General features: G+C 38.8%; 1 protein-coding gene across 1 annotated transcript; it reads right to left on the bottom strand.

Annotated features, from left to right (window-relative positions):
* Window positions 1-2,883: 2,883 nt before the first annotated feature.
* LOC102303415 (multidrug and toxin extrusion protein 1) lies at window positions 2,884-15,705 on the bottom strand. Its single transcript, XM_005945381.2, has 16 exons — window positions 15,517-15,705; window positions 10,728-10,829; window positions 10,488-10,556; window positions 10,210-10,358; window positions 10,047-10,089; window positions 9,893-9,937; window positions 9,616-9,713; window positions 9,351-9,448; window positions 8,405-8,586; window positions 7,781-7,889; window positions 7,515-7,590; window positions 6,335-6,404; window positions 6,102-6,234; window positions 5,911-6,005; window positions 4,622-4,667; window positions 2,884-4,547 (listed from the first exon to the last, which is right to left on the bottom strand). The coding sequence occupies exons 1-16, from the start codon at window positions 15,703-15,705 to the stop codon at window positions 4,309-4,311; spliced, it is 1,743 nt and encodes a 580-aa protein (XP_005945443.1). The 3' UTR covers window positions 2,884-4,308.
* Between the last annotated feature and the right edge of the window lie 676 nt (window positions 15,706-16,381).

Genomic DNA, 16,381 nt, shown 5'->3' with positions numbered 1-16,381 from the left:
CCATGCTGCTGAGTGACTGCTGCTCGTCAAACACATTTCATTGCAATGTTGACCCTGTGCTAACTTGCATATGACAAATAAAACTGAATGCTTAATCACACCAAGACATATTGCACAATTTAAATGCTCCCAACTTTGGTGGAACAGTTTGGAGATAGCTTGTTCCTGTTCCAACACGACTGCGCACCAGTGCACAAAGAAAGATCCATAAAGATGTGGAGGAGCGAATTTGGTGTGGAGGAACTTGACTGATGCAGGTAAGACTGAAACAAAGCTCACACCCCAATCAATAACCGCTAATGTCTATTACATATTAAAAAGAAGCTACAATTGTTTCTGGGCCTAACATACCCATTCAACCTCTTAGCACACAGATACTGCACAAGCAGCACAAATGAAGTATTCAAAAGAGTGGCAGTATCGAATAGAGCTTATATGATATGCACTCTACACAAAATAAGACTAGAAAATTGTGTAATCATGGGGACAAATCGCACAGGTAATCAGGTTAATTAGTGACAGGACTGGGTATGAAAAGAGAATCCCAGAGAAAAAGCCTAGAAATAACACAGCAAAAAAAAAAAAGTCATTGTCACTGATTATGGTTTGTTTGGAAATAAAAGAAAATAAGAAAAAAGAAAATAGAAGAGTATCAATATCCAGGAGGGCATCGGGGTGAATGAATGCTCATAACTGCAGTACTGTGCAAAAGTCCTGAGACACTCATTTCATTAAATTTTGTTAGGAATATTGGAAACAGGTGCAGAGATTTACTGACATATCCAAACACACATTGAAAGACAGTATATAAAAAACCGAGTTTATACAAGTCAATTTGGTAATATTTGGTATGACTACCTGTATTCTTCAAGATAGCCTGAACTCTCTTAGCAAAACTTTCTTGTAATTTCTTTAAGTAGTATTCAGGAATACTTCCAGGTTTCTTGAAGGACATTCAAAGTTCTTCGTTGGTTGTTGGCTGCCTTTTATTTCATTCTCTGCCACGATGACACCACACTGCTTCAATAACATTGAGTTTCAGGCTCTGGGGAGGCCAATCCATGACTCTTCCAGTGTGTAGTTCAATGCAGTATGCTTTTACTGCATTTGGGATCATTGTCATACTGAAAAATTAAGCTGCTGCCAATCAGATGCTTTCCAGATTCTTGTATCCTGACTTCATACTGACAAGCATTTGAAATTTGAAATTTGGATTTATCACTCCATCAAACCTGTTTCTCCTGATTTTCAGTCAAGTTCTTATGAAATTTGGCATATCCGAGGACATGACTATCAGGTGCTGTTCATCTGCTGTGATAGTTTTTCTATCTTGGCCACTACTTATTTTTTCCTCCACTTTTTCACATTACTCAAATATTTTAAGTACAACAAACCGTGCTTTTTACCTCTTTGAGAATCACCTTGTTAGTGCACATAAAATACTTACTGTTATCTTTGTGTTATCCTTGGCATTTGTCATACCGTTGTTCGAACATACAAGAACAAATTATGTGTTTTTTTTGAGAGGCTGCTTGTAACAAAGTGCCAATTTAAATGTTTCTCTTTGCTAAGTTGTCCAATGTACCAGTTTGTCCCTTGATATAGATGCCTTTCTTGTTAGTTTTTGTGCTTGAATGATTCATAGTGTTAAGTGCCTTAAGAAAAACAAACAAAACCTCTGAAAATGGTGAACATAAGGTCTGGAATGAAAATGAATGAAAAGCAGACAATATCCAAAGAAAAATAGTAAAAGACTTTCATAAAGCCTGGGAAACGATTTATATTTAAACACCACAAATTAGGAGAACGTTTGGTTCCTTGAAAACAAAATATAAAGTAATGAGAGGTGCTTTAAGACTTATGCACAACACTGTACTGTTTTTGCAGGTTTTGGAACAGCACTTGTTGTCCTGCAGATGATGTCTTTTTTTAAGAAAGCCTTGCTTGTGTCTGTGAGATAGTGCCAGACAACATTATGCAGGTAGACCAAGGAGACCACTATGGCAAACTAGTGCAGGTGATAAATGGCCCTGCCTGCAGTCCAAAGCTGTCTCCCCTTGAAACATTTTGTACATTATGAAATGAAAAATACAACAAAGGAGTCCCCGAATTGCTGTGGAGATGAAATTCCAAGCAACAACACAAAATCATTTTGCTTTCAAAGCTACAGCTGCTGGCTTCCTCAGTTATCAAAAGTGTAGTTTAAAAGTACATGTATAGCCACATAATGGGATACATGCCCCCATCCCAACTATTTTAAAGCATGCGAACTGGCATCGAGTTTAAAATGAGAATGTATTTCTTAAAAAACAAAAAACAAGCAAGAAAATGTGTTCGTTTCAACATTTAATACTATTTCTATTTATTTCCATTTAAATTTGAACATTTAAACTCAGTCCCAGCTTTATATTGTTGCATTAATTGGAGTCATAATTTAACTGAGGTTCAAGAATATTATTGTGCTTTGTGGTTACAACACCTGAAAAGTTATTATGAGACTCGTAAAGAGACTAAGTTGCAGTCTAAAGATACTAACAGCAAATCTTTAGACAGTCACTTTTCACTTGTTAATGACGCCGCAGCGTGTTACTGATTGCAGTCTCTGGAGGCGAGCAGACCAAGATTATGGTCTCTGTGAGGAGCCTGTGGCAATACCTCCACTGATGAGCAAGACTGAAGCTCAGATGACGATGTAACCTTGTATGAATCAAACCTGATTTACATGTTGAATAACGATAAATTAATATGCAAGTTTTTTTTTAACCGTACTGTTGCAAACATCAAGCTGTAGCAAGTGCAGGGCCTTGTGTGACCATCCATTAGCTGCTTAACATCAAGGTTTAGCATTTGCACAAGTAAAATAAAAGTAATGTAGTAGGGGAATATGCTTGATGAGAAAAAGCAAAAATAAAGCTAGAGCAACCAAAACCTGTTCCCCTGTTTTCTATTCACTTAACATGTTATGAGCGTAATTTGGGAACTTCTCATGCTGGTTGAGTTCAGATTAAAATCAAATAAAAATCAGATTTCTTATTTACTTGTTCTTGACTTGCTCCAAAAAAAGAATTAATTGAAATCTGGCCCAAACACAATAGCATGTCTTTGCTTTAGGACAGACTGTACAAGGAGGAGCCAGGCTCTGGTATAGTCACTGGTCACAATTGAGTAGATAGTGAGCTTTAGAGGTATTTAAATGCAGATTTTGTTATCTTTGAGCAGTGATTCCTCTTTCTAGCCTTTGCGCTAACTGATTCCAGGCTAACCTTAGATATTACAGACAAACAGTCAATTTATTTAATTAATAGCTGTGTACAAACACCACATATACATGCCAAAATCCCACATGGTTGACTGTTCATTGTTAAGCAGGTTGAATCCTTTATTTATGAGCAGGCTTCAGCTGTGAGCTGGTTATCTGCTCGGGCAGAGGGAACAGGTGGTTGATTTGCTCAGGGTGACATGTCTTTATCCAGCCAGCATGTTACAGTGAGCACATACAGGCCTTTCATTATCATCAAATTTGGCAACACAGATCAAAGGAACGCAAGATAAACCAAGCAAGAGAGTAGCATTTCTGTCTTTTGATGATGAAAGCACCCTTCCACAGATGTGCTGTAGCCTAAATATAACCTTTAATCATGTTAGGTTCTAATTGCGGCACCAATTCAGGCTATGAATTGTAGGATGGGAAATTTTATTTATTTCACAGTCTCGATTGGTGCTCAGCTTACACAGCATGTTCCTATAAAAAAGAACGTCTTGTCTATACAGTAACTATTTTCAGTTTGGCTTTTCATTCAGTTAAGCCCTATTTTTTACTATATTTTTCCGACTATGGATTAAATTAGATCTAGAAAGAGCTAGAAAACTGACCTCAAATACTACTACTGAAATGGCAAGCAGATAATATTCTGTGGCTTTAAAGACATTTTGATTGTGCAGTAATGTCAGGAAATGAAGCTATAATTCAGCCCCAAGAAGCGTGTTTGACTTTTAGAAAGCTCAGTAATTACTGCTCATTCTAATGCTGCTATTTGCCATCTCATGCACTAAGTGCAGAAAACAAAATGGCCTAAAATTGTGTAAAAGTTGGACTGAATATTTTAAATGACGAATTAGTTGAGATGGGGCAATTCACAGTCTTCACAGTCATCCTAATTACTTCATATTATGGGTGCAGACAGAACTTCACAGCATCCTGTGATAAATATTAAGCTGGTTTATAAGATATGCTTTACTATGATACATGTCACATATACTCCTAAAGGCAGACTTGTTTGTTTGTTTTGTACTGCACACATTATTCAATCACTTTTCAAGGCGTCTGATGAGAATCTCGCTGATGATAACTCCAGCAGCAAGGATGACGAACATTAGCAGCACAGTGGCACCACGTCGTAACACCAGCTGCCTGGTGGATAAGGCCATGGCGCCCAAGGCCCTCTCATCTGAATTGAGTGGCTCTGGCCTTTCTTCTACTGGAATCACAGAACTGGATCGGCTGGTCGTTACGCATTTTTCCCTTGGGTCCAGGGTGCTCAGGGAAACTTTAAAATCACGGTAATCTTATTTCCCAGAAAAATGACCAAAAGCTACTGAAGGAAATTTTGTTTTTGCTTACCATTAGTATTCCTCTCTGTAATTTGGACTCCTGCTCTTACAAGTGCCTATTCAGAGATATTAAAAAACAAGAAAAAAAATAAGTATTTTAAAAATAACACAGATCCCAGATTTTACATAGATCGTGTTAACATTACATTAACTACATTTCTTACATTCACACAAAAGAGAAAATGCCCAAAACACAGGCCTCAGAACACTGAGAAAAACGCTGAACAAACATGACTTCTTTGGAAAGGTTCTCAGAAGAATCTCTGTAATAACAACATAGCAGCACAGCTTAGGTTTGTAAAGCTGTATCTGAACAAAGCACAAAAACGTCTCTCTTTTGGAGAAAAATGCTCTTATCTCATCTTGAAAGCAGAGGAACATCATATCAGAAAGGCCCTGAGTGAAAGTGGTTATTCCAGCTGGACATGTTGTGAAAGCTGGGAAGTCCCCTAAAGAATGCTCCACACATTCCAGAAGAGAAGAAGGACAACCGCTGCCTAAGCAAAGAACTTTGGTCATCCTTTATGTGTCAGGCTATTTCAGAATCTTACAATGCTGTTTTTCTAGTCATTCCCTAATTCTCTGTGAATGGCCATTAAGCAATGGTCTTGACAATTTGCATGTTAATGATTAGGAAACTGTGCTCATGGCCCAGTGTTGGTCAGTGGTGTTAGTTGGGGAAACCTGCAGCCACGTGAGGGGTCATTTGGATGACTAACAAAATGGCTTCTCCCACTTAAAACACTAAATCCAGATAAAAAGGATCAACTTTCTGGGACCTCATACCAGCTGTCACGCACAGTGGTGAAGGGGTAATTGAAGAGGCTTCTTTTGTAGCTATAGAATCTGGGCACATTGCAGTCATTGATAGAACTATGAACTCTGTATACCGACGTATTCTGGAGTCAACTGTAAGACCATCAATGATCCCAAGCACAGCAGCAGATCTACAACAGAAAGGGTAAAAAACAACAACAAAAAACTAAATCCGAATCAAGGTGTTGGAGTGACCCAGTCAAAGTCCAGACCTCAGACTGATTGAAAATGAAATTTGGTGGGACCCTAAGAGAACTGTGCATAAACAAATACCAGCAAGTCTCAAGAAACTGGAGCGCTGTTGTAAAAAAAATCCTCCACAACAACATGAGAGACTGAAACTCCTTCTGATAAAGTCACATTGAAATATATTACTTCTAGTTCTTGCTACTAAAAGTGGCTCTGGAAGCTTTTTTCACAGGACTTAACATGTTCTTTTTTACATGACTGTATCTTCCTCTTCCTCACCCAGGACTTACTCACCTCCTCAGTGGCTTTCGTCCAGTTTAGTTTACACAGGAAAGTTATAAAAAACATGGACTGTAAAGAAGTACTAACTAAAAACCCAGTCCAAAGCCCTGCAACAGAGATAGAAAGTCATCAGTTAGTTGTTAGTGTAAATATAATTTAACTATCTTTTGTATATGCTGCAAAAATATATTGTTGACATTAACCAAAAATTCCCATTTTCACAGGGAACATTAAAGATACTCCAATCGGGAACCCAATGAGGTAGTATCCCACCAAGCTGCACAGCGCACCAATCTTCTGCTTCCCTGCCCCCCTGACAATGCTTCCTGACACACCCTGTGAAGGTAAAAAAGCAAATAAAAGTTTTCTGTCGACACATCAGGCTGGTTTTGCTCAGCAGAGGGAAAAAGCGTTTTTGAACTGGGAAGGATCTCACCGCAATAGTCTCAGCAACATGGATGAAACTGTATATCTTCATGATATTAGCCACCCTCTGTATAATGTCTCTGAAATAGAGGAGTAAGTAGGAGTAAGCCAATTTAATTAGATTCAGTTTCATTTATATAGTGCCAATTCACAACAACAGTCTGATCAAGGTATTTCATATTGGAACGTAAATATCCCACAACAGTAGAAAAAAACTCCAACCCCAATCACGTGACCCATTATGAGCAAGCAAGTGGCTGAAGCTGGGAAGGGAACAAACTCCCATTTAACAGGAAGAAACCTCCAGCAGAACTGTCTGCTGTGACCGGTCGAGGGTGAAGAGAATGAGAAGACAGCAGAGAGAATCAGGACAAGACACGCATCTAAAAAAAAGCCAGAGTTCCATAATTATTATTGATTGAATGCAGAGTGGTATATAAGCACAAAGCACATGGTCAGTGCATCACGGGAACCCCCAGTAGCCTAGTCGTATTGCAGTGTAATTAATGGATAGCTCAGGGTCATCTGATCCAAACTGGGAGCTGGTTCCACAGAACAGGACTCTGAAAGCAGAAGGCTCTGCCTCCCATTTTACCTTATTTTACCTTCAGCCACAAGTAACCCAATAAAGAGAAGCTAATATGGGAGAAATATTGTCCCCCTTTCTAGTATCAGTTAGTATTCTTGCTGGAACATTTTTTTACCAACTGAAGGTTATTCAGGGAGCTTTTAAAGCAAGCTGATAATAATGAATTAAAATAGTCCAGCCTAGAAGTAATACATTCATGAAGTAGCTTTTCAGTATCATTGAGGTAAGCCAAAGAAACGCCTTCTAAAATAAATATCAGGTTATAACCTTAGTTATGTCTGAATTTAGAAGTATGAAATGAGAGGTCACCCAGGCCTTTATGCCATTAAGCTGGATGTCAGCTGCATAGCAATGAAAATGTTATTCAGAGTCAAATAATATAATTCAAATAATATTATATAAGGGGAACATGTATAATGTAAAGTATTGGTTACCACTACAGACCCCTGTGGAACTCCATGACTTACTTTTGTGTATTAAGAAGCACAGATGGATTAGTACTGAAGTTAATACATGATGAATTACTCATGACTGACATATACTCATAGTTTCTGCACCAAGGATAAACACACAAGTTTATTCACCTCTCTGTATTACTCACCTCTCTGTGGTAAATATGTAACCAATCACATCCTTGGCTATACCAATACCGGCTCCAAGGAAACATGAGACAATCACTGGATTGGATATAAGAAAGGCATTTTTTTAAAATGTGAGCAATAAATTAACTAGGCATATAATTATTTTCTTGCTCTCATTTTTGAGATATTTTTCATTTGACAACAGCATACTAAAACAGGAAATTCTGATTTTGGTGTGACATCCCAATATAATATAATGTAATGTGCATGTAATATCATTTCATACATGCACAGAGAAGGGAGACCTTGCTGGACAGCTTAGCTTGTTCTGTGTTCCCACCACCAAGAGCCTTTCCAACCCTAACACTGGCAGCAGCAGAAAAGCCTACAGGAAACTGTGGAAGAGCAAATGTTAGCAATTACTTCACAGTAACAGAGTAACATTTTGCTCATGAAAATCATTTAGTTACTTTAGAATTTATCAATAACTTTATGTAATGTGTGTAAAATAAACTCAATATACAGGCTCGCCAATGTGGCAAAAGATCTTTTTTTTTCACAATTATTCACCACATGAATAAACATGAATCAATAATTTTAAGTAAAATGAAACTGAAATATATACAAATATTTAAATAATTAATCATTAAGCAAAAAAAGAAGAAGCTTAAATTGAATTTATACCAATCAAGTACATTTCATTTGACACTGCAATAATGTAACAAAACTATGTGGAGAATTTACATGTAATCAAATAACTTATATCAGCATTTTGGGCATAAATATATTTTGAGTGTGTGTGGATTAGTGACACAGTGTTACAGTTATTATCAATAAGCTACTCAGTTATGAGCCCTCTTGCACATACCTTTAAAAAATGTTTAAATAACTATATCAAAAAACGAGTTACCATGAAAACGACAGTAGACACTTCATAAGCTACAGACTGAGCCGCCAACTCTGTTTCACTGATGACACCAGCCAGGAACCCTGCAATCTCATACAACCACCACTGCAGACAGTACATCAGCATACTGGGGAGGGCCAAGTGGAGGAAGGAACCCCATTCTTGCAGGCAATCTCCAGACCAGCCTGAAAGATAACAGAAGGTATGAAAGGTTTAGCTAAATGCTCACATTTGCCTTCTTTACACTGTGCTGCCATTTAAATTACACTTCTTTCAGTATCTACTATGCTACAAGGCGTTTCTAGCAGTGTGTTAGCATGCTAGCATTCCTTAATTTTTAGGAACTTTATGTATCACACTCGCTTTGAAGGACAAAAATATGCCTAAATTATTTAAAATTGTAATTCTTCTACCTCAGCTATGTTGCTCTTTAGCTAGCTTAAGCATGTTAGCTAAACACTGAAACCCAAATGTCAAAAAATTTGACTTTTACATATATAGACAAGTTTTCAACTCAGCACATATTAAGGAATAAAAACTAAATAAAGTAATGATTTAAAAAACAAACAGCTTGTACATGTTCACCGACAGCAAAGCTGATGTAATTTAACAAATTACATAACAAATCTATAATTAAGGTGTAAATGTGCTTTTTAAAAAAATAGGTTTTTCAAAAGTATTTGCTGGCTTGTCTTTTAGTATTTTTCGTGTACACTCTGAGGACAATTTAAAAATATAATAGCATCACAAACTAAATCCTCCATAATGATTGTAATGTGGAGTCCAGTCAGTTTAAATAGCAACACCCTTAAAGAGTTTATGCACAACTGATTCCTATAATTGTAATGAGGAGCAAAGTATTAGTTCCAAGAGAGTGGCTTTGCCCTTTCTCTGATATCCTGTCACTTAATTTGAAAATTTGAAGAAAAAGTATATCTAGTAAACTTGCCATCCCATGTAGGTATGTGCAGCCCTTTGATGTAGATGCATAAAAACAGAAACACAGCCAGGGAGTACTGTGAGATGGCATTGGCAGCTGCGGATCCGCTTGAATGTTAAGCAATAGAAAAGTAGAAAAGGAAAGTTGCACATACAAAGACGTTCCCAGATTAAGCATTCAGCTGACTATCAGTAATCAACATTATATTGCTTTCCAAAGCTGATTAGTGTAAAATATTAACTAAGGGGAGCAGGGAGTGATGGTGTGTACTTACGCAATCCCCAGATCCAGAACACTGAGGAGGATGTAATTGATAACAGCATTTAAAACATTTCCTATGGCTCCGGATATCACCTGGGGCCACATGATGCCCTGTGAGCCAAAGCAAACTGTATGAAAAACACAGGGTTTTGGTGCACCTGCTGTTATTTTTGCTATTTTTCCCCCAAAAAATGTCTCTCTAGCAACACACAAAACAATGTCATTGCATACTCCAAGACATCTCATTAATATTTTGTTTCACACCAGTGTTTTGCAGTCATCAAATGCACCTGATTCTGAAGATACCTCCCCTGCAGATGGTACATGAAGGCAGCCTGCCGAACCCAATGTGTTGAATGGGGGTTAATTAGACTGATAATGCAACACATTATGGAAGGAGATACAAAAGACATTTGGGAAAAGCGTGGTGGCAGCTGAACTCACTGGCAGAGCCGGCATAAAGATCTTCACATACAGCTGTGACAGTCTTTATGGCAGAGAGAAAAGGGGAGATTGTAAGTAAGTGCAGAACCCATACTGAATAACTTTGTGAGTAATAAGTGTATATGTGCCATTGATGTCAGTTTGATTTGTGTAAGAAGGTCACCTTGCAACCTGCGTGCTCTGCTTGACAGCCAGCAAAATGGACTGAGTGTTAATAAGGAGAGCCCAGCAGGGGAAACAGGCTAAGAGGAGGATCAAAACTCCTCTTTGGAGTATCACTCCTACACGCTTCAGGTTACCACTTCCATAAGTCTGAAAGCAAAATGGTAAAAAGGAAAATCTCATAGTATTTGCTGAGGTGCAAGAAAAAGGTAACCACAAGTCTGAAAAAGCAGACTGTGTTTAAGACTGACCCGATTAGATGAATAAAGTGAATTGTACCTGGGTTATGAGAGTATCAAATGTTGATATCAAACCATAGCCGATGGAAATACTTGTGATATTTATGACCTGCATTGAAATTAAACTTTATTACATTACAGAAGAACCTCAGGCTCACAAATGAAAAGCTGAATGCATGAGTATAATGCTTATTCAAAGGCAAAAAGGCTATTGAAGCAATTTTCAACATTTCACAATAGAAAAAAAAGTAGAAACAAAAAACGCATCGAGATAGCTTACTGCCATTGCTAACATCATCCCTGCCAGCTCCGTCTTTCCCAGGTGACCGCAGAACACCGCGCTGACGAAGCCGATCAGGAAGCTCATCAACTGTGAAATGAACTGAAAAACAAAATCAAGTGCTTTCGTTTTTATAACAATAAAAAGATAAATGAACGTCGCCAAAAATGAATGAAATGTTACACTTAATATTCAACACATAAAGTTGCTGGCTGGGTTCTTATTCATAAAAGAAACATTAATTCAAGAGGCCCTGAGATAAGAAAAAAAAAGTTCTTATTTGCTCTGGCAGCTGACATGTGTCATGCTTTGATTTTGCTGCAGTTCCTTTGTATTTCTAAATGTCTTTTACTACTTCTCCTTTCTTTAGAAAGTAGTTCTTATGATTGCTGGTGTAGGTTTTTGACAGGTTTTTGGCATCAAAAGGTTTGCACAAAGGAAACTAAATGCCCTCATCTATCAAGTTCTGGCTTTGTGCAATGAACAGCACTCAGTGAAAAGTGGATACATGTTGGGCTGCAAAACTATTTTCCTGCTCACAGTTATAATTTTCTGTTGAGGGGGCACTTGTAAATGTGCCTTATTTTCTGTGGAGACTATTGTTTGAAAAATATCTGTGATTCCACATTTGCTATCGTATTGCATTGAATTTGATGGTAGATGCATTGCAAGGTGTTCAGGGTAGTGTTTTAATTTAGATTCATTTACATTTTGTGCATGACCTGGAACTTCTAGAACATTTTTATATACCCGGCCAATGCATCCAAGAAATGTTGCTGTGTTTGTTTTCTACTACAGTGCTAAAAATAAATAAAGGGAACACTTTAGCAGACAAAATCAGTTAGACTTTAGGGATATCAGCAGTGTTGGGACTAACACGTTACTAAGTAACGCGTTACAGTAACTACGTTATTATTGTGGTAACGAGCACGGTAACTAGTTATTATGCCAAAATCAGGAACGCGTTACTCGTTACTGGGATTTAGATAGGCTCGTTATTTGTTACTTCTTGCGGTGGCTTCCACAGATTCAGTAACATTAGCAAGTGGTGGAGGCCAGCAGGTGGAGGAGAGAAAGGGGAGGCAAGAGGAGAGACCTGAAGCGGCCGCCGGTCCGAGTGTCAGGTGAACTGAACTTCAGGTAAGAAGTTATGACCTGCAGTCTATCTGGGTCAGATATAAACCAAGTTTAGGTGGAGTTTATTTTCGTTGTGCTGACTTTTTCGTACTGCGTGCTAGCTAGCATGACGGGGTTTCTATACAGCTGGGTGGGTGCTATGTTACTGATGTTGAACTTTATTTTGTTCATACGGTTAATTATTAGAGTTGCCAACCGTTCCCGTAAAAAACGGAATCGTCTCATTCAGAGAAAATATTACGCGTTTCTTATTGAGGTGAAAAGGAACAGTTTGTCCCGTACATTCAGCTACAATGAAAAAGACACAAAGCTGGAGTTATTCTGTCTTTGCTGCACAGCTGCCTCTTCTTCTCTCATTCTCTCCCCCTCCCTCTCCTGTTCTACTTCAATCATGAAACTGATCAATGATCAGCTGATCGGTTTTCTCTCTTGTTTGTTTATCGCCCACTTTGCGCCAGAAAGAGGAAACCAGCGGATGTCGCGCTAAACAACAGCAGCACGTTTAAGCTTGATCAGCTGTTGTTAGAATTTATTTAATATTAACTTTCTAGTATCAGCTGATGTTTGCTGGAGCCACAGCTGTAAAGCTGCTGGTCATGATATCGGTTTGGTTATCTGGTGAGAGGGAAACATGAAGATGAAACCAGGAGATGTCCTTACTGAATCATCAGAGCTGAACAGGTGATGGAGAAACAGGTTTACCTTTTAGGTGACATGAATGAGTTGAAGGGAAGTTATGAACTGTTTCTGAGAGACAAATAACACCAGGATCCTTTTCTAAGTAGCTGACAGCTGGTAACTGTGCAGGGGCGGATCTAGCAAAGTGTTGCCAGGGGGCCAGGTAGGGCATTAACAGGGAAAGGGGGGCACAAAGAAATACTTTCTTATTCTCATTTCAAATGTCTAGCTTTTAATAAATAATTATCTGAGTCTTACAACAAACGATTGATAGATTGAAGCATATATACCATCAAGACAGTTTGTTTTCATTCAAAGGCTTTATGATTTTTGCTATAATGGCAGGCCAGTCTCTAGTCAAAATGCCCGGGCTGATTTTTTGTCCCAGTCCTGCCCTGTATGCAGCTCATCTGCAGTCTGGTGTTGCCTACATCTTCCTATTCAGAAGGCAGAATTTCTGAGTACAATCAAAAGCACCACGACTGCAGTTTTTGTGTTGGATGTAAAAAGCGCACATGACGCTGTAACGTAGGCTAGAATCATGGTGGCGGTCAACGACGGTCCAGGCGTGGGATTTCTCTCGTGGAAATATGCACATTATTTTTTCCTTTGGTAGGTGGCACAGTGCACTTGTGGCAAGTAAGCAAGCTAGAAGACTGGCAATCTTGCTGGGTATCCAGTTAGCAACACATTAACAAGAGAAGTCTGAGTAAAACCAAAGTTACTTTCCCTAGTAACTAGTTACTTTGAAAGTAACGAGTATCTTGAAGTAACTGAGTTACTTTTGATGGAAGTAACTAGTAATGTAACTAAGTTACTAATTTAAAGTAACTTACCCAACACTGGATAGCAGTTATCAGATTAGGAAGCACAAACCAATGTGAAGGAGTTTCACCTGTTTTGATGCAAATTAAAATGCAGATGCACTACAGAGGTAACAATAAGACCTCTGAATCGTTTCAAGAAACCATTCCTCTCTCCTTATTCAATTTGTCTCCAGTGTTGCTTTTTTTTAGTGTCCTTGTGACTACTGCTAGCAGGGGACAGTAGCTGCAGCTCATTCAGGTTGCACAAGTAGTCCAGCTCCTCCAGGATGACTCATCCATATGTCAAAAACAGGTTTGCTGTGTCTCCCAGGACAGTTTCTATTGTGTGAACGAGATATCAGGAAAGGCCATTAAAAGGCGTCAACCCTGCAGCAAGACTGGTTTCTGCTCCTTTGTGTGAAGGGGAACAGCAGGAGCACTGCCAGTGCCCTACAACATCACCATCACAGGGCTATTCATGTGCATTCTTTCTGACTAAACTGTCAGAAAATGAACCATGAGCATGGCACAAGATCCTGATATCCTTTAGTGGGGCAAGCACCATGCAGATTGATTGGCATGTGCCACAGATCCACAGAACTGGCAGGTCCACCAGTGGTACCCATTTTCTTCATCGATGGGAGCAAGCTCACACAAGAGTCAGAGAGGCTTTGGCAAGCATTATGATGCATGCATCTTGGAAGAGAACAGGGCACCAGAGGTGAACCCTCTGTGGCTGCTAAGTGAGCTACTTGATTGTGAATGTGTCCCACTAAAAAACATCAAGTCCTCACGACAGTCTAATGGAGGCTATTTCTGACAGTTTTATCAGAAAGATGTACACGAGTAACCTACTGGAGGTTATTTTAGGGCTCTAATAGTGCTACCCTTTCTCCTTCTTGCCCAGAGGAGCAGATACTTGTCCTGCTGGTTCCTTCTGTCCAGCTCTTCTGGAGTAACAACCCAACTCCAGATATCTCTTCCACACTCTTGAGACAGTGTTGAGACATAGCCAGCCTTCTTGTGATGCTTCATTAGATGTGCTATCTGGAGGAGCTGGACTACTTGTCCAGCCTGAATGGGGTCCGGTTAGCGTGTTATGCTGTATTGAAAAAGATCCTAACAGAAAGTGAATGTAGAGAGAAATCAGTCAGCAGGGATAAGGAGACAGCACCTGCTTTTTGAGGGTTGTCTTGTTGTTGCCTCTCTGGTGCACCTGCTTTTTGAGCAGCCTATTTATCTGTCTTGTGTTTAAAGTGATCAGTGTAAGACTGCACAAGTTTGAAATAAAACATTTAAATAAAATAAAAAATACATTACTGTGCTGTATATTGCTGCAAGGAGCTTGGAAAGAAAAGCGTTTGGACTTCTTTAAGTTCCCTGAAGCACCAGTTGCTCTTAGAACTGAAGAATCAATCAGATGAGGGTTGAAAGATCTTCAAGAAACTTAAAGAAGTCCAGAAGCTTTTCTTTCCAAGCTCTTTAGACTACGATGACCTGGATGACTGACAAACTTCACAGACATATACAGCATTGCTTCTTTCTAATACCACACAATTTCCATTAGTCATCAACAATAAGAAAAGATCAGTTTAGTAAAGGTCAACATAATAACAGGAAGGTATTTTTTGGTTTATTTTCCCTAAATAATTCATATTAATTCAACTTAGTTTAACTCCATATTTTATCCCAAGTCTTCTACATCCACCCTGCAGTGATTGTATCCTCCACCAGGGGGCCCACCACACAGCCTGAGAGCCACTTCTCTAAAGCATACAGTATACTATATCTTAGGTCAGTAAAGGGGTGAAATTAGTTTTAGTTAAAGTGCTATCATGATCATACTTTTATCACCATTGGATAATTATTTATCAGTGAGCCTCAGTGGTTTGAAGCAATTAACCTGTTCATTACTGTTTTAATAAAACAGGTGTCACATTAAAAATAATTACTGGTCTAAAACGAACCCCAAGTTAAAGTAACAAACTTCATTCATGACAACTTGTGATCTACACTGCAAACTGCTCAGTATACACTAATAATAACTAGAGAGCTGTTCCAGCATTTACAAAGATTCACATTCAAATTGGAGTACCTTAGTACCGTTAGATTCAGTCATACAGACAGGGTAAAACTTTGTCAGCTGCTTCAGCTAAACACAGTCTTACCACAGGACCTGCAAGTTTTAAAAGCTGAACCATTTCATGCTTGTAGTCCAAAGGCACCCAGCGCTTGATGCTTTTCAGGCAGGATCCGCAGGATGAGTCAACACTGAGAGCAGCAGAAGGAGGCAATTCGTCTGTTCTGGACTGACCAATTACCCCTCTACATGTACTTTCAGATACTAAATCTTCCATCCTGAAATGAGATTTGGCAGAAAACAAAACTCAGTCCCAAACTAAATGATTTTCGCACAGTGCATTCCCTTCAGACAATGTGAAGGAGGCTGAAAGCAATCAATAACCAATTACCAGAGTATTAATCAATAACCAAGGCTCTTCTTGCCCACGTTGCTCCTTGTCTCTGAAAGTGGACATGCACTGTAAATGGCAGCAGGGATCTCACCACCTCTGTCCCACCAAAAAAGCCAGGACACTGCAAGCTGCATCACAAATAAGGTTGATCATTGAAGAATCACTGGTCTTCACCGCATCAACAAAGCAAAAATATTTCTTCAGTCAAAGTGCAAGTTCACAGTTCTATGGTTAAACACTAACAGGTCAAAACAGTGTTCATCCGGTTTCTCCCTGCGCCTTATTGGTTATTACAGGGGTGGATTTCACAACTTGCTATATAGAAGAAGTTAAATCTCCAAGGTGTTACGATTTAGTCTAAAAATAAATGCAGATCAAATAAAGAGAGAGCTTTATTAAAATCTCATAAAGTCTAACAGTTTCAACATAAAAATACAAGAAATGAAAAAAACACCCCCCCCCCAGACATAACAAAACAGGACCTAGGAATCCTGATAACTCACACTAGGGCACACTAGGGAAAGGAAATAACAGGGAGGATTGGACTATTTATACACAT

This window comes from Haplochromis burtoni, unplaced genomic scaffold, assembly GCF_018398535.1.
Source record: "Haplochromis burtoni strain Fernald_Lab_line unplaced genomic scaffold, NCSU_Asbu1 Contig_447, whole genome shotgun sequence".
NCBI lineage: Eukaryota > Metazoa > Chordata > Actinopteri > Cichliformes > Cichlidae > Haplochromis > Haplochromis burtoni.
The sequence above is the reverse complement of the archived record's forward strand: the minus strand, read 5'-3'. Positions and strand labels throughout refer to the sequence as shown.